Source organism: Lethenteron reissneri, chromosome 29 (genome assembly GCF_015708825.2).
Source record: "Lethenteron reissneri isolate LAM-NWPU_2019-01 chromosome 29, ASM1570882v1, whole genome shotgun sequence".
Taxonomy (NCBI): Eukaryota; Metazoa; Chordata; class Hyperoartia; order Petromyzontiformes; family Petromyzontidae; genus Lethenteron; species Lethenteron reissneri.
Window position 1 is genome coordinate 194486 of NC_083807.1, and position 17656 is coordinate 212141.

At 58.5% G+C, this 17656-nt stretch overlaps 1 protein-coding gene across 3 annotated transcripts; it reads left to right on the forward strand.

Moving 5' to 3' along the window:
• The first annotated feature begins 261 nt into the window (after nucleotides 1–261).
• Nucleotides 262–17082, forward strand: LOC133349085 (golgin subfamily A member 6-like protein 7). Of its 3 annotated transcripts, none has more exons than XM_061562232.1 (10): nucleotides 262–963; nucleotides 2721–2958; nucleotides 4550–4631; nucleotides 6029–6164; nucleotides 7415–7468; nucleotides 8257–9643; nucleotides 10206–10477; nucleotides 11337–11636; nucleotides 12337–12385; nucleotides 14665–17082. In XM_061562232.1, exons 1-10 carry the CDS (start codon nucleotides 925–927, stop codon nucleotides 14691–14693), a joined length of 2586 nt encoding a protein of 861 aa, XP_061418216.1. In that variant the 5' UTR covers nucleotides 262–924; the 3' UTR covers nucleotides 14694–17082. The 3 variants fall into 3 exon arrangements, with proteins under 3 accessions (XP_061418216.1, XP_061418217.1, XP_061418218.1); XM_061562233.1 differs by having other exon boundaries at nucleotides 10281–10477; XM_061562234.1 differs by lacking the exon at nucleotides 2721–2958 and having other exon boundaries at nucleotides 263–963.
• The last annotated feature ends 574 nt before the right edge of the window (nucleotides 17083–17656 follow it).

Sequence of the window (17656 nt, forward strand, 5' to 3'; positions counted from 1 at the left end):
CTCCCCCTTGTCACTCCCCCCCTTGTCAACCCCCCCCCCTTGTCAACCCCCCCCCCTTGTCACCCCCCCCTTGTCACCCCCCTCCCCTTGTCACCCCCCTCCCCTTGTCACCCCCCTCCCCTTGTCACCCCCCTCCCCCTTGTCACCCCCCCCCCCTTGTCACCCCCTCCCCTTGTCACCCCCTCCCCTTGTCACCCCCTCCCCTTGTCACCCCCTCCCCTTGTCACCCCCCCCCTTGTCACCCCCTCCCCTTGTCACCCCCTCCCCTTGTCACCCCCCCCCCCCTTGTCACCCACGGCGGGTTGAAGGGGTTTGTAAACGGGGGCTCTGCGACGCGTCGCGCGGGAGATTGAGTTGGCTTCGATGTTCGTCACCTTCCACTTGTCAAGCCGCATTGACCAGCGTGGTGAAGTATGGTCAAGCGAGCCACGTGCTCGACACGGCGGGGGGGGGGGGGGCTTCATCCAGCAGTGGATTCACAGATGGCTGTAAATGATTCATCGTAATCATCAGCCGCGCTCTTGGGAGCAGAGCACTTGCTACGTGCGGGTTGCCTGCGATCTGTACCCACACACGCCCGCCCGGCCGCCTTTGTCTCCCCAGAGCCGTGTGTTTACAATGTACGCGAGGCAACTTGCTTTAAGGCCGAGTCGACCTTGGGGTGGCCCGGGCTCGACTTGTTTCCTGCTATGACGAGTTACGGAGCTTTTACGCGGAAGCTGCGAACGAAGCAGCCGAGACAGCAGCTGAGACAAGAGCCGAGACAAGAGCTGAGACAGGAGCCGAGACAGCAGCTGGGACAGGAGCTCGCAGACTCAGGCTGGGACAGGAGCTGAGACAGCAGCTGAGACAGGAGCCGAGACAGCGGCTGGGAGACTCCCCCTGGGACAGGAGCTGGGACAGGAGCTCGCAGACTGCGGCCTGATGAGCTCACAGCCCCAGGGGCCCCACTCGCACGTCCAGGTGAGCTAGAACGCTCGGCACGGGACGGTCAGCGTGTCACCTGTGTCTACCTGTGACTACCAGTGACTACCTGTGTCTACCTGTGACTACCAGTGACTACCTGTGACTACCTGTGATTACCAGTGTCTACCTGTGACTACCTGTATCTACCTGTATCTACCTGTGTCTACCTGTGACTACCAGTGACTACCAGTGACTACCTGTGACTACCTGTGATTACCAGTGTCTACCAGTATCTACCTGTGTCTACCAGTGACTACCTGTGACTACCTGTGTCTACCAGTGTCTACCTGTGACTACCTGTGACTACCTGTGTCTACCTGTGTCTACCAGTGACTACCTGTGACTACCTGTGATTACCAGTGTCTACCTATGTCTACCTGTGACTACCAGTGTCTACCTGTGTCTACCAGTGACTACCTGTGTCTACCAGTGACTACCTGTGACTACCTGTGATTACCAGTGTCTACCTGTGACTACCAGTGTCTACCTGTGTCTACCAGTGTCTACCAGTGACTACCAGTGACTAACTGTGACTACCAGTGTCTACCTGTGTCTACCTGTGTCTACCAGTGTCTACCAGTGACTACCAGTGACTACCTGTGACTACCTGTGACTACCAGTGTCTACCTGTGTCTACCTGTGACTACCTGTGTCTACCTGTGTCTACCTGCGACTACCTGTGACTACCAGTGTCTACCTGTGTCTACCTGCGACTACCTGTGACTAACAGTGTCTACCGTGCCCCCCCCCCCGCAGTTTTAAATGTGAACACCGTCCAGTATAAAGTCGATTGTGTTCAATATAAATTATGTTTGTTCACAATAAGTAATGAAGTGTTTGTGGTATGAAACGGTAGTTACGAAGGCTGGAAACGCATCCTTATCGTTCTGTTCGCTGTACGCCCATCGCGATGGGAAGGTTCAATAATCGAACAAAGCTCCAGGAACGCCTCTCTGCTTCTGCGTGGTCCGCCGAGCGGGTTGACGACTCGAAGCGCCGCACGGCAAATACTACTGCAGCAGCAGCAGTAGTAGCAGCAGCAGCAGTAGTAGCAGCAGCTGCAGCAGTAGTAGCAGCAGCAGCTGCAGCAGCAGTAGTAGCAGCAGCAGCAATGTTTGTAAAGACCTCACTTCCTCCCTTAACATCGGTCGTCTTCCTTTAAAAATAGGCCCTCAAGTCAAATAGTGCTGGATAGAGTCACATTTGCCAACGCGATTTGTACCTGTGATCGTCACACGTGTCGGTAGTATCGATCGTTCAATGTGAATGTGCCATTGTATTGAGGGTGTGCTGTTGTCCTGGCGTGGTCTACGACTGCTGCTGCTGTTGTTGTTTTACTGCCTTGCCCAATCTGCATCAGTCGGACTATATGATGTATTTATTTGTATTTCGTGACTTCATTTACATTTTTCTATGTTGCCCTCCTATCGTTTTTTGTCGTTTCCTGTTATAACTTGCTGACCCACCCATAGTGGGCATCTGTGTAAAGAGCTTCATAGCTCATCGGATTCCTCCTGTCGTCTAAATTAAGATTCTGATTCTTCTGATTCATATTTCGATTTTTTTGTTAAATTCACAATGTAATCATTTAAAAGCGACTATTGTCGTGTTTGTCGGGTGACAACGTCATTTGTGTGGCTGTGTGGCGTGCTGGAGGGCCACGGGTTTACTTGACACCCACACCTCGGGTCGTCAGTCACAACCCCGAGCCGGGTGGCAGTGCACGTGGTCTGTGCACGTGGTCTGTTATCCAGCGCTGTGTGGAGGCAGCAGCGAGGGCTGGTGGATCACCGCACGTGGGCGTCGAGGAGGAGCCGTCCCCCGGCTCGCCACAAGGAGGCGCTACAGGAGAGTGCGGCCGAATCTCCATCTGTTCCACCCGCGTGAGACGAGAGAGTCTGGCCCCCACTGCCGCCACGTGGGCACGACCCGACGGGCGCTCTGGTGTCCACGCACAACGTCAAGACGTGTTTGTGGAACTTCTTTGGCACCGTACGTAGGCCACCTCGCTCATCGTAGGTTGATTGCCTGATAACGCCTTCATATACAGAGGACCGCGAAACTTGGAGGTGGGGGGATTTGGCGCCGGCTCCTCATCACCACGTGGCTGCTGCTGCTGCTGCTCCACGTGCCACCTCTGAGTGTCCCTCTCTCCGAGAGCGAAGAGCGGATGCCGAGCGGCGGCGGCGGCGGCGCAGTGTTCAAAGCCCTCGTTGTCCTCGTCGTCGTCATTGTTGTTGTTTGGTATCGGCACTCTGGCAGATTTGGATGCCGAATGCACGAATGGAAAAATAAAAACTGCCCAGAGTGCTCCTGTGGCCATACAGAGCGGAGCGCGGTGCTACGCGTAGCGGCGCTGTGCCCGACCCGCAAACACGGAGGAGACATGAAGGCGACGAGCCACTCCGCTGCTCCTCGTGCGGCTGTCTGGGTGGCCACCTGCACGTGACAGAAGAAGCTCTCCCTCCTACCCGGCCTGCAGGGAACCCGGATTGTTCTCGCTAAACAAGAGCCCAACCAGCGCCCAATCTACTCCAGCAGCCCCCCCCACCCCCACATTTCTAAATAAATAATTGAATGTTTCCCACCGGATTTCAGACGCGTGCCCCCTCTACAGGAGGGCCCCATTTCTCACTCGATGTTCTCCGCAACGCCGCTAATAGGCCGCTAATAGGCCTCTAATAGGCCGCTAATAGGCTGCTAATAGGCCTCTAATAGGCCGCTAATAGGCTGCTAATAGGCTGCCTTGGAGTTAAGGGGATTCTCGGCGTAAGGCACTACCACTAGAGTACAAGGCACGCCTATCCTTAACAATCTTGTGTTATTGTAGCCCTCTATTCTGATCGCCCTACGGACAGGTCGATAGGGATATAGAATGAGGACACTCGTGCGAGGTGGATGTTTCACGCGACAGTAGATGCGTTCCTGAAAAGTGCTGCATGAATTGAAAAACGCGTTGAGCGAAAACAATTTCGCCATAAATAGAGTAGCGATGGAGTTGGGCGAGGTACGGTGAACTACGCACACGCAGCAGTGAGATGGGGCGAGGCGTCAATTTGCTGACGGTAACGCCGTCACATTACCGCTTCACTCCGCTCAGGCGCGCAGCTCGAGAAAGTAGTTTGTCGTCGACTGCTCAGAAATTGCGTTATAACGAGAGGCGCGTGATAACGGGGGAGTGCGTCCTGCGTGATAACGGGCTGGCTACCTGGCTGGCTGGCTGGCTACCTGGCTGGCTGGCTGGCTACCTGGCTGGCTGGCTACCTGGCTGGCTACCTGGCTGGCTGGCTACCTGGCTGGCTACCTGGCTGGCTGGCTACCTGGCTGGCTACCTGGCTGGCTGGCTACCTGGCTGGCTACCTGGCTGGCTGGCTACCTGGCTGGCTACCTGGCTTGACGCGGCGTGGCGCCTCCCCCAACCCAACAACTCTCCGCCCCAGCCGCGTCTCCCTACAAAGGCGGCCGGGCGTGGTGCTGCCCATCCTCCCCCTCGTGTGCTACTCGCTAACGCGACTTGTTACGAAAATCTGTGAAGGCTACACGGGGGATCTTTGTCTTTGTTCTATCGTGTCCGTGTCTTCAGTGGCTGGGACGAGAATCGTGAGGAGGGCAATGGAGGAGGCGGAGGAGGAGGGGGGTGAGGACGTACGGGAATGTTCAAACTGGTGAGAGCACGCGATGTGTACTCACCCACACACCCCATACACTCACCCACACACCCCAAACACTCACCCACACACCCCAAACACTCACCCACACACTCACCCACACACCCCACACACTCACCCACACACCCCAAACACTCACCCACACACTCACCCACACACCCCAAACACTCACCACACACGCAATGTGCACTCACACCCCAAACACTCACCCACACACCCCAAACACTCACCCACACACTCACCCACACACCCCACACACTCACCCACACACGCAATGTGCACTCACACCCCAAACACTCACCCACACAGGTGAACTCACCAAAGTGTGTGGGGTGGGGGAGGGGGGCACTCCACAGGTTGGGGTTAGGGGTGGAAACTAAAACTAGGAAACTAGTTTTGTATTTTGCCAGCCAGGCAAGGCCCACTCAGCTGCGTCGCTCTTTTCCAGAAGTGACCTGGCCACAGATGAGAGCCCAACCAAGTGGCTCGTCACGTGGACATGTACAGCAGCAGCCAAACACTCTAAACGCGTGGTGGTGATGTTGATTCTAAATGTGGAGATAAATCCACGCAACCACGGGGAGAGAGAGAGACACGCAAACTCCAAATATACAGCAGAAGCAGGCGTCAGAGTCGGGATCGGAACCCACGACCTCCTGTGTACCAGGCGAGGCAGTCAACATCTCCTAGCCACCGGAAGTGCCCTGCCCCCTCCCCCTGTCCTCGGGATTGCGACCCAGAGAACCACCAACCCAGACAAGTCACTGAGCGAGATGAGAAGCTCTGGCTGGCGACCCGCTCACGGCTAACACCAGTGGCGGTTATCTGAATGGGTCCTGGGCCTCCCCTAGGTCGACTCGGCCTCAAATGAGTTCCATGGTGCGGTGTGTAGTAAACATCGCCACTGGGGAGACAGAAGCGGCCGGGCGCGGTGCTGGCCACTTACCCCTCGTGTGCCGTGCCGGTCTTGATAGGTGCTCACCAACAGCACTTGTTCCAACAGTCTGTCAAGGCTTTACGCGGGATCTTTGTCTTTGTGTCCCCGCGTCGACTGTGCCAACTGTGCCACAGGAGGGGGGCACAGCTGGTGCACCTGCCGGTTATCTCGGTCAAGCCGTGACACCTGGGTCTGTCCCGTTACGACCTGCCAGTGTGTTTGCTGAACCTCTTTCGCGCCGTACGGAGCCAACCGCGCTCATCGGAAGTGCTGGGGAAAGACAACACGCGGGGAAGGGCAGCCGCTAGCCCTTCGACATTTTACGTGGCCTCGAAGTCCACCTAGCCTGGCACGAGCGCCGTGGTGACGTCACCGCCACCGAGCGGCTGACGGCCGTCGTCGTCGTTGTTGTTGTTGTCGTTGTTGTCGTGTTCCCCGCGTGTCGTCGCCCCCGCAGCCGGCGCCCGATCGCCGCGGCGAACTTGCTGCTGCACGAGGCGCACTGCGTAGGCCGCCTGGCGCTGTGCGAGCGCTGCGGGGACGCCGTGCCGCGCGGGCAGCTGCAGGAGCACGTGGAGAGCGAGCACGCGGAGGTGAGGCGGCACGCGGGACAGCACGCGGGATAGCACTCGGGATAGTACAGGATAACACAGGATAGTACAGGATAGTACAGGATAGTACAGGATAACACAGGATAGTACAGGATAGCACAAGACGGCGTGAGACAGCGCGATGTCGCACGAGGCAGCATCTGCAAGGCAACACCCACACGAGTTACCGCATAGCAATAACCCCCCCTCTCCCCCCATAGCAATAACCCCCCCTCTCCCCCCATAGCAATGACCCCCCCCTCTCCCCCCATAGCAATAACCCCCCCTCTCCCCCCATAGCAATAACCCCCCCCTCTCCCCCCATAGCAATAACCCCCCCTCTCCCCCCATAGCAATGACCCCCCCCTCTACCCGCATGGCGAGCACCCCCCCCCCCCCCCGCTGGCAGCTGCTACCCACGTGCTCGCCAGCGCTCCGTACACATCTCGTGCGGTGGCACAGGGACAGCTGCCGCTGGGGGCCCCCTAGGCGAGACCACGACTTCTGCCGCAGGACAGTGGGAACGTTCAAGATGACATGAGAATGATGTAAAGCGCTTCGAGATTCCAGGACATTTCAACGCCTGCTAAAATTGTCATAGACACGACACGTTCGACCACGATCGAGTCGTGACATGGCCAACACGGTGGCGTGTAGTGAATTATATCGACTCGATTATTGCAACTCGCTACTCTACGGAACGTTTGGCAAAATCATCACCAAGCTGCAGCGTGTACAAGCTTCTCTGGCACGTGACTTGTCAAGCAAGATCTGACCGTGTCCATCCAGTGCTCGCCAAGCTGCTTTGACTTCCAATTCCCGAACGAATATGGTACAAGGTCGCAAATGAACCGAACTACCTTGCTAATATTGTTCAGGAGCATAAACCATCATGCGAACTCCGGTCATCCTCGCAGCGGCTTTTGGCTGCCTGTCGAACAGATGGAACACGTGTGCGTACATCGAAAACGTGATGGTAGTCAGCGTTCATGGCTTAGCGCGTCGCGTGAGACGTGTTTAAATATCATCGGGCGCGTGCAGTGTGGCAAGAGTCAATTTGTACAATTAGTACGTTAGTAAATGTTAGTAAATGTTAGTAAATGTAGGTTAGTAAATGTAGGGAAAGGCGGAGTGTGGTCGGGGTTCGCGAGGCCTGGAGTTGGGAAACTGCTTCGTGGGACCACAGCGACACGAGGAGGCATCCAGGTGTAAACAAATTTGTGTCTCTCTCTGCATGTTTCCTCTGCACCCAGGTGAGGTGCCCTTGTGGTGTGGTCCTCGAGAAATGCCAACTCGAAGATCATCAGGTGAGAGGTCATCATTGTAATAACAATTTAGATGGATAGATTTCATTGATTTCAGCAGGGCCAAACGTGCTGTTAGGTTATGGTTTATGGGGCTTTATAGGAGTAGTGACGCACTTCGCAGACACAACATGGGAGGCACTAAAGCCTTCACAGGCACAAGGGACACGATGCTTAGGTGAGGGGAGCAGCAGGCTGCCGGACCCACAGCGCTGTAGACGATGACGGAGACTCGTGACGCTCCACGGGTCCAACAACAGCCCTGAGTCCTCTCTGGGGCCCCCCTTTTATCCCCCCAGCGCAGCCTCGCTCCCCCTTGGCTACGCCCCCCTTCTAGAACCTCCTGGAAGGTTCCCGGGCTTCTCCCGCACCCCTTCCTCCCACCTACCCCCTCACCTGCTGGCCGACAGGGTTGCCATGGCAACCGAGCCCCTTTTTGCCAGCAGCCAACGCTACACGCCGTAGTGACCCATTCCACATCACCACACAGGTACGAACATCGGCCGTGATACAAGCCACGAGTCTCCTTTATCCTTATTCACGGAGGGCCTTCCACAACAAGGTTCAAGGGCCCTTCGCACAATGTATATTTGCACGTTGAACATCTTTCTACACGTGTTTTACGTGGGTTTACACGTGTTCCACGTGCATGTACACGTGTTCCACGTGCATGTACACGTATTCTGTGTGCGCGTGTACGCGTGTACCACGTGTTCCCTGTGCGCGTACATGTGTGTGCACGTACACGCGTCCCACACGCGCGTGTCCGCGTCGTGCCTCTGAGCGCACAGGGCGGTGCTTGCGGCCTGCGCCTGTGCGAGTGCCGCTACTGCGAGCTGGCGCTCGCGCAGCGCCAGCTCCCCCAGCACGAGCGCTTCTGCGGCGCCCGCACCGAGCCGTGCCCGGCCTGCGGGGCCTTCGTCCAGCACCGCGACAAGAAGGCCCACGCGCTCGGCTGCCCGCGAGCGCAGCAGGAGTGTCTGCAGAAGACACTGGAGCAACAGGAGCTGCAGAAGCAGCAGGAGCAGCAAATCCGACTCCAGAAGCAGCAGGAGCAGCAGCAGTGGCTACAGGAGCAGCAGCAGCAACTGGAGCAGCAGAAGCAGCAGGAGCAGCAGGAGCAGCAGGAGCAGCAGAAGCAACTGGAGCAGCAGAAGCAGCAGGAGCAGCAGAAGCAGCAGCTGAAGCAGCAGGAGCAGCAGAAGCAACTGGAGCATCAGAATCGACTACAGAAGCAGCAGGAGCAGCAGAAGCAGCAGCAGCAGAAGCAGCAGGAGCAGCAGAAGCAGCAGCAGAAGCAGCAGGAGCAGCAGAAGCAACAGCAGCAGGAGCAGCAGAAGCAGCAGCAGAAGCAGCAGCAGAAGCAGCAGGAGCAGCAGGAGCAGCAGAATCGACTGCAGAAGCAGCAGAAGCAACAGGAGCAGCAGAAGCAGCAGGAGCAGCAGAAGCAGCAGTGGCTGCAGGAGCAGCAGGAGCAGCAGAATCGACTGCAGAAGCAGCAGCAGAAGCAACAGGAGCAGCAGGAGCAGCAGGAGCAGCAGAATCGACTGCAGAAGCAGCAGAAGCACCAGCAGTGGCTGCAGCAGCAACTGGAGCAAACACCAAACTTAGAGGGGCACCAACAGAAGCAATGGAAGCAGCAGCAATGGCTGCGGCAAGGGCACCCGCATCAGGAGCTGCTACGGCATCGAGCGCAGGGACAGCAGCAGCAGCGGCACCGCGGGGCCTGCACACAGAGAGAGGGTGGAAGGGGTCCCAGTCGCAGAGCAGGCGCAGGGAGCCAGCGGGAGACGCGGCAGCAGATTGGAGCGCACCAAGTCCATTGGAGAGACGAGACGGAGAGGGCCAGAGAGGCAGAGGAGAGAGCCAGAGAGGCAGAGGAGAGAGCCATAGAGGCAGAGGAGAGAGCCAGAGAGGTAGAGGAGAGAGCCAGAGAGGCAGAGGAGAGAGCGGGAGAGCAAGAGGAGGGGGAGGGGCAGTGGGAGTTGGCGATGGAGACGCAAAAGGAGACGGGAACAAGGGTTCTCATGGAGCAGCGGTGGCAGTCCAGCTGGCCGGGAGGGACCGCGGCTCGCGTGGGGAGGCCCGGCTCGGGCACGAGCCGGGCCGGGCCAGCCAGGAGCCTGGTGTCCCGCAGGAGCCTGGTGTCCCGCAGGAGCCTGGTGTCCTACAGCAGCGGTGAGGGCGGCCCTGCCGTGCGCGTCGTGTACCTGCGCGCTTGCTTTGTTTACTTGCCTGTTTACAGCGTGTACCTTGGAATCACGTGCGCAGGTGGACGGATGTTTAACACGTAGGCTTCCGCGGCCAATATCATCCATAAGAGGTGTTTTTTGGGTTAGATCGCGTAAATAAATAAATGTGTCGTTAGAACCCGCCACCACCCGACACATCCAACTAGTAAGGGTTGTCACGTAGAACGTGCCAATTCGTCACCAGTACAGCACTAGTGTGTAGTGTAGTGTGTAGTAGTGTATAGTGTAGAGTAGTGTAGTGTATAGTGTAGTATACTAGTACAGCACATCGGTGTGTTGGAAAGCCAAGCCACAACATATACCATCCGTACTTTGTGATTACTGAAGGTTTTTTTTGTCTGGCACTCAGTAGCTACTATTGGGTAACTATTCGCATGCCTATTTAAAAACTGGTCATAAGCATTTTATTATTATTTAATTCTCATCAGGCCCCGTGCTGTTAAGTCTCCAATCTGTCTCTCTGGCTTCTCTGTTTATGTGCGGCGAAGATGGCCCATTGCCCAACATCTCACCGGTGACGTTGCCACCGCCTGATCTTGACCGTGCCGCCGCCTTGCCGACAGACGACAGCCAGAGCGGCGAGGAACTCCCCGGCGGCCACGCGCGGTTCCTCGGAGACCCCCAACCCTCGCGACCGACCCCCGCCGCGCCGTCGCACCGGGCCCCGGTGACGCCCGGGGCGGACGGTGGGGACCGCACGTTCCTGCCGTGCGAGTTCTGCGGGCTGCCCGTCGCGGCTGACGAGCTCATCCTGCACCAGGCGAGAGACGGCGCCGGGTGCGAGCGCTCGTGCGGAGCAACCCAGAGGGGGGGGGGCCCTCCTCTCTCCGGGTCGCTCCACGCGAACGTCTCCGCGGCCGTGCCGCGCGGCGCTCGCACGTGCAGCTGTAGCCACGCCGTGTCGCGTGCTCTCGCGACCGGTGTCACCATTCATTCATCGTGTTTTGGTGAACTCCCAGGCTACCCCGCCCCACCCCCCGTGGTAAACTGACGGACTGCCACCGCCCCCCTTTCCCGAGTAAAGCCCATTGAGCTCAGAAGATATTTTTGGTGTTTTGGTGGACAAGTACAGAGCAGATCTATGGACAGCTGCCTTGTCAATGAGAACAGCCCCGCGGTGAAAACATCTTCTCACATCCAAGGACATTCACCCACCCATGGCCAAGAGGAGCTCACAGTGATGCGTCCTCTATGGGGCATCCACTGCAAATCTTCACACAGCAGAGTAAACCGGGCGCCTCGCGGTGGCGAGATGTTCTCTCCCTCGCCTGGTGTGCAGGAGGTCGTGGGTTCGATCCCGACCCTGACGCCTGCTGCTGCTGCTGTATATTTGGAGTTTGCGTGTTTTCCCCACGGTCGCGTGGATCTTTATCCGGGTCCTCCACATTTACATTGGACGTGCGCTCAGAGTTTGGCTGCTGCTATAAACTCCCACACGTCTTGATGACGTCAGTCACTTCGCTCGGTGGGCCTTTCCTGGTAAATATAATAGTTTAATAGTTTAGTCGAAGAGATATCTGTGAAAAAGAGCTTTACAGCTCATCGGATTTCCCCAGTCTAAATAAATATTCTGTTTGGTTTGATCAAACGTAACTCTGCGGTTGTCATCCCCCGTGTAGAGCGGCTGTAACGTGGAGCTGGCGCACGCGTCTGCGGACCACCGACACGCCATCCCCACAACCCCCACCAGGGTCCAGCAGCGACCCGGTGACCCCCGGGGTCACCGCGAGCCCTCCGGGAACGCCTTCTCCCCTCGCCATCCCGGGAACCCGGCTCAACGCGATCCCTTCGCGATCTCGGATCGCCCGAACCCACGTTTGGATGCGAGTTCCTGCGAGCCCTCGCGAGGCCCGGATCACCGTCTGCCGTGCGAGATCTGCACGGAGCTGGTGGAGGCCGAGCGTCTGCAGGAGCACCAGGTGCGGGGCACGGGCCGCTCGCTCGTGCCGAGCCAGCGCTCCGGAACGCCGCTCCGGGAATTGTGTCCCCCGGCCACATCTACCTCCCGTCGTTGTGTCCTCGTGAAACTGCGGCGGCGACGGTGGTCGTGTGTGTGCGGTGGTGTGTGTGCAGTGGTGTGTGTGCGGTGGTGTGTGTGGGGTGTGTGCGGTGGTGTGTGTGTGCAGTGGTGTGTGTGGTGTGTGTGCGGTGGTGTGTGTGCAGTGGTGTGTGTGGTGTTTGTACGGTGGTGTGTGTGCAGTGGTGTGTGTGCGGTGGTGTGTGTGCGGTGGTGTGTGTGCAGTGGTGTGTGTGGTGTTTGTACGGTGGTGTGTGTGCAGTGGTGTGTGTGGTGTTTGTACGGTGGTGGTGTGGTGTGTGCAGTGGTGTGAGTGGTGTTTGTACGGTGGTGTGTGTGGTGTGTGTGCAGTGGTGTGTGTGCAGTGGTGTGAGTGGTGTGTGCGGTGGCGTGTGCTGTAGCCCCACGTGGTTTGTGTTGTTCAACTCCGTACCCTGTATCATATTTGTGTTAGAGCGCGTGAACCACTACGCCACCGCTCCCCACATTCGCATAGACACATGCATACACACACGTACAGATATATACATATATTGATATGACTATCGAATACTTATTTATTTAACATGTTATTGTGTGCGTTTGTGTTGTAATGTTAATAGCATGAATGTCTGGCGCAGCAATTCAGAGTCATGACAAGTTTTTCTTCTGGTGAGATAAACCACATAATGTTACACCAGATCATACCACACCGCACCATAATACACCATATCACACCATATCACATCATATTACACCACACACAAACCATGGCCACTTCATTCTGTTTATAACCGAATGCCACCATCTCCCCCCCCCCCATCTCACCCCTCTCCTCCCCATCTTTCCCCCTGTCCCCTCTCCCCCCTGTCCCCCTCTCCCCCCTGTCCCCCCTGTCCCCCCCCCCTGTCCCCCTCTCCCCCCTGTCCCCCCTGTCCCCCTCCCCCCCCTGTCCCCCTCTCCCCCCTCTCCCCCCTGTCCCCCTCTCCCCCCTGTCCCCCTCTCCCCCCTCTCCCCCCTGTCCCCCCTGTCCCCCCTGTCCCCCTCCCCCCCCTGTCCCCCCTGTCCCCCCTGTCCCCCTCCCCCCCCTGTCCCCCTCTCCCCCCCCTGTCCCCCTCGCCCCCCTCTCCCCCCTGTCCCCCCTGTCCCCCTCCCCCTCCTGTCCCCCTGTCCCCCTGTCCCCCTGTCCCCCCTGTCCCCCTCCCCCTCCTGTCCCCCTGTCCCCCCTCTCCCCCCTGTCCCCCTGTCCCCCTCTCCCCCCACTCCCCCCTGTCCCCCCTGTCCCCCTCCCCCCCTCTCCCCCCTGTCCCCCCCTGTCCCCCCTGTCCCCCTCCCCCCCCTCTCCCCCCTGTCCCCCTCCCCCCCCTGTCCCCCTCTCCCCCCTGTCCCCCCTGTCCCCCTCTCCCCCCTCCCCCCCTGTCCCCCTCCCCCCCCCCCCCTGTCCCCCTCTCCCCCTGTCCCCCTCTCCCCCCTTTCCCCCCTGTCCCCCTCTCCCCCCTCTCCCCCCTGTCCCCCTCTCCCCCTCTCCCCCCTCTCCCCCTCTCCCCCCTCTCCCCCCTGTCCCCCCTGTCCCCCTCCCCCCCCCTGTCCCCCTCTCCCCCCTCTCCCCCCTGTCCCCCCTGTTCCCTCTCCCCCCTGTCACCCTCTCCCCCCTCTCCCCCCTGTCCCCCTGTCCCCCTCTCCCCCCTCTCCCCCCTGTGCCCCCTGTCCCCTCTCCCCCCTGTCCCCCTCTCCCCCCTCTCCCCCCTGTCCCCCCTGTCCCCCCTGTCCCCCTCCCCCCCCTCTCCCCCCTGTCCCCCCTGTCCCCCTCCCCCCCCCTGTCCCCCTGTCCCCCTCTCCCCCTGTCCCCCTGTCCCCCTCTCCCCCCTCTCCCCCCTGTCCCCCCTGTCCCCCCTGTCCCCCTCTCTCCCTGTCCCCCTCTCCCCCCCCGTCCCCCTCGCCCCCCTCTCCCCCCTGTCCCCCCTGTCCCCCTCCCCCCCCTGTCCCCCTCTCCCCCCCCTGTCCCCCTCTCCCCCCTCTCCCCCCTGTCCCCCTCTCCCCCCTGTCCCCCTCCCCCCCCTGTCCCCCTGTCCTCCTCTCCCCCCCCTGTCCCCCTCTACCCCCTCCCCCCCCTGTCCCCCTCCCCCCCCTGTCCCCCTCTCCCCCCCCGTCCCCCTCCCCCCCTGTCCCCCTCCCACCCCTGTCCCCCTCTCCCCCCTCCCCCCCCTGTCCCTCTCCCCCCCCCTGTCCCCCTCCCACCCCTGTCCCCCTCTCCCCCCTCCCCCCCTGTCCCCCTCCCCCCCCTGTCCCCCTCTCCCCCCCCTGTCCCCCTCCCCCCCCTGTCCCCCTCCCACCCCTGTCCCCCTCTCCCCCCTCCCCCCCCTGTCCCCCTCTCCCCCCTCTCCCCCCTGTGCCCCCTGTCCCCCTCCCCCCCTGTCACCCTCTCCCCCCTCTCCCCCCTGTCCCCCTCCCCCCCCTGTCCCCCCTCTCCCCCCTGTCCCCCCTGTTCCCCTCTCCCCCCTCCCCCCCCTGTCCCCCTCTCCCCCCTGTCCCCCTCCCCCCCTGTCCCCCCTCTCCCCCCTGTCCCCCCTGTCCCCCTCCCCCCCCTGTCCCCCTCTCCCCCCCCTGTCCCCCTCCCCCCCCTGTCCCCCTCTCCCCCCTCTCCCCCCCTCTCCCCCCTGTCCCCCTCTCCCCCCTGTCCCCCCTGTCCCCCTCTCCCCCCTGTCCCCCTCTCCCCCCTGTCCCCCTCTCCCCCCCAGTCCCCCTCCCCCCCCTGTCCCCCTCCCCCCCTGTCCCCCTCCCCCCCCTGTCCCCCTCTCCCCCCTCCCCCCCCTGTCCCCCTCTCCCCCTCTCCCCCCCCCCCTCCTGCCCATCTTACTCTTTCCCCGTCTCACCCTCTGCTCCGCTGCCTGCACCACCTCCTAGAGCTCTGCGTTCGCTGACCCTCTCGTTGTGTCCTCCGCACCCCTCAGACCCGGGATCGTGGACCCCGGACTGGTGATGGCCATTTCTCAACTGGGATTGGTGGATGCGTTTGCTGCACGTGCTGGACTTCACTGTGATTAATGGCGACCCATGTCAGATGTGTTTAGCCAGGTGAGAACTCGAGACACCCAGGGAGCCTCATGTGCAAGAGTGGCCTGGGGAGATTGGTCAACCATCGGGGCCCAATGAGTGCTGCTCTGTAGAATCCCAATGAGTCACTTGCAGCGTCATTTTGGAATTCGACAAATTGAGACCGTGTCCTGGTCCTTTGCGTTCTCCATCCTGGATACACAAACTTGAACGACCTTGTGGGATCTGAGTCGAGGGAACCAACCGGACATCTGTGACGGGTCACTCTGGGGGGCAAGGTTTGGTGGATCACATCGTGTTTGTGTCGCCGATGTGGCCAGCAGCAACCAGTCCAGGTGGCAGTCCAGCAGCCAGTGTCGCTGAACCGATCCGTGTGTACATCGAGACGCAGTTTGTCGAAACGACTTCAGAGTTTTGCGAGTCTTGAACCAATCCAGTTCAGATGATGCACTCTCAGAAGGTCGTTTGGCTGATGGGATGTGTAAAAACAACAACTTGGATTCAAAAACGATTCTATGTGGAGGGGCATATGGGAAGGAGGAGGCACGTGATGTGTCTGCTGAGTTTGTGCGATTACAATTGGCGGTCGTCTCTGACTCGGGGATTTTCTCCGGCTACTCCAGTCTCTATGTCGTGTGTACTGTATGTACTGTATGTACTGTGTACTGTGTGTACTATATGTGGTGTGTGTACTGTGTGTGCTGTGTACTATCCGTGCTGTGTACTATGTACAGTGCGTACTATGTACAGTGTGTACTATGTACAGTGTGTACTGTGCGTACGGCGTGTACTACAGTATATGTAGTGTGTACTATATGTACAGTGTGTGTACTGTGTACAGTACGGTGTGTGCTGTGTGTACAGTACTGTGTGCGCCGTGTACTGTACGCACTGCGCGCACTGTATGTAATGTATGTACAGTACATACAGTACATACAGTATGATGTGTGCTGTGTGCGCTACTCGGCAGGCAGCCGTCTCCTCGTGCGGTGCATTGTGGGCTGGGTGACGCGACGCGGTTTTGCTTTGTGCGCTCCTCCTTTGGGAACGCGACTCCCAGAGCGAGGAACCCCGCGGACTGAGATCTCGCAGTGCTCGTGACGAGCGTGTTGAGTCGTGTTTGTGTACATTCTCGCAGCTAGGCCTCGGCAAGGTGAGGTAAAAGTTAAAAGGTAAAAACAACGAGCCTACCTTTACCCTACCTTTTACCCTTGCCCCATACAAATGACCCGATTACAGGGTAATTACTGGGGTACTACTACACATGAACAAGGTTTATAACGGTAAATGCTGTAAGGTAGAGCGCTTTATGCATATAGAATACTCTCGATGATTCCAATTTTACACGCTTGTTGTCGTTGTATCCTCAAATTTTGTCACTCAATTTGTATCCACTTCCTAATGTGGTATCGACTGCAAACTTGGTATACTTATGTCATACTGATGACAATACTATATTATATCATAAAATTAATATATTTTTCAACATTCTTTTTTATATGTTATTTTTCGGCTTGGGTCTAATTGTCCACGGTCAACTGACGTTGGCTGTAATTGGCCACGGTCCCTTACTTCATGGCAAGCTTCAGGGCCACTTCCTGGAGTCGTGGAGTTCTGCCATTACGAGTACATTTAATAAAAGTGTGTTTAAAAAAAAGTTTTTTTTATATTGTTAAATGGAGGCCACGGACTACGTCACGGAGCTTTTAGCGGTAAACAAGGCACCGTATTTACCGGATTATACTTCGCGCTACCTTTACCCTACCGGGTAATTCTTCCGAGCTACCTTCACCCTACCCTTGACCTTACCCCTTGGCATGTCGACACCTTTACCCTTTTACCCGGTAAAAAGGGTGAATTACCTGACCTTGCCGAGGCCGAGTGGCAGCACAACACGTGACCTGTGTGATCCACCGACCCCCGTGTGGCCGTGCCACCACCCTGCTCGCTATCGACTGCGTGCAGTGGCACGGCACCACGTGTCGCACCACGTGTTGCGGCACGTGCCTGCACCACGTGTTGCGCTGGGTACAGCACCACGTGTCGCACCACGTGTTGCGGCACGTGTCGCGGCACGTGCCGCTACACGTGGTGCACCACGTGTAGCGGCACGTGCCGCTACACGTGGTGCACCACGTGTAGCGGCACGTGTATAGCGGCACGTGGTGCCACACGTGTATAGTGGCACGTGTCGCACCACGTGTAGCGGCACGTGTCGCACCACGTGTCGCGGCACGCGGCAGCTGCGCGCTGCGTATCTGGGATGTAACGGTGATCAACGACGCGGAGGAAGTTCTGGCAAAAGTTGTTGCTAATGCAATAATAAAACAATATATACCTCGCCAATGTTTTTGTAAACTTTCTTTCACTGACAGCGATGCAGTCTACAGTTTGTAGAACTTCTTTCGCACCGTACGTAGCCAACCGTGTTCATCGGAGGTGAGGGGGAAGGATGGGAACACTCTTGACGAGTTCTGTCAGATAAAGACCAACACACATTTGCCTCTCAAAACGCATCACTCTCACTTAAATTCTATGTAGTACATGTTAAATGTACAATACTATTACATGTTAAGTCGTGTATTTTAATGTGTAGCAGTTGTCACGACCGCCGAGGAATCTCGGACAAAGGGGCGCCACAATGCCAAGATGTTGACTGCCTCGCCAGGTCTACAGGAGGTCGTGGGCTCGATCCACACCCCGACGCCTGCTGCTGTTTGGAGTTTGCGTTTCTCTCCCCGTGGTCGTGGATTTTTCTCCGGGTCCTCCGGTTTTCCCCTCCACATTTAGAATCATGTCCTCTACGTATTGACGGACACATCAACCACGAAGGGGTTTCACATCAGTGAGACCCCTCCTGGGAAACCTGGCGGGGGGGGACCCCAGAAA

Bases quoted from the DNA above. Each gene is read 5' to 3' on its own strand.
- LOC133349085 (XM_061562232.1), top strand. From the start codon at position 925: ATGAGCTCACAGCCCCAGGGGCCCCACTCGCACGTCCAG. The intron at 6,165-7,414 runs GTGAGGCGGCAC...CTCTGCACCCAG, and splicing joins TGGAGAGCGAGCACGCGGAG to GTGAGGTGCCCTTGTGGTGT. The intron at 12,386-14,664 runs GTGAGATAAACC...CGCACCCCTCAG, and splicing joins CATGACAAGTTTTTCTTCTG to ACCCGGGATCGTGGACCCCG.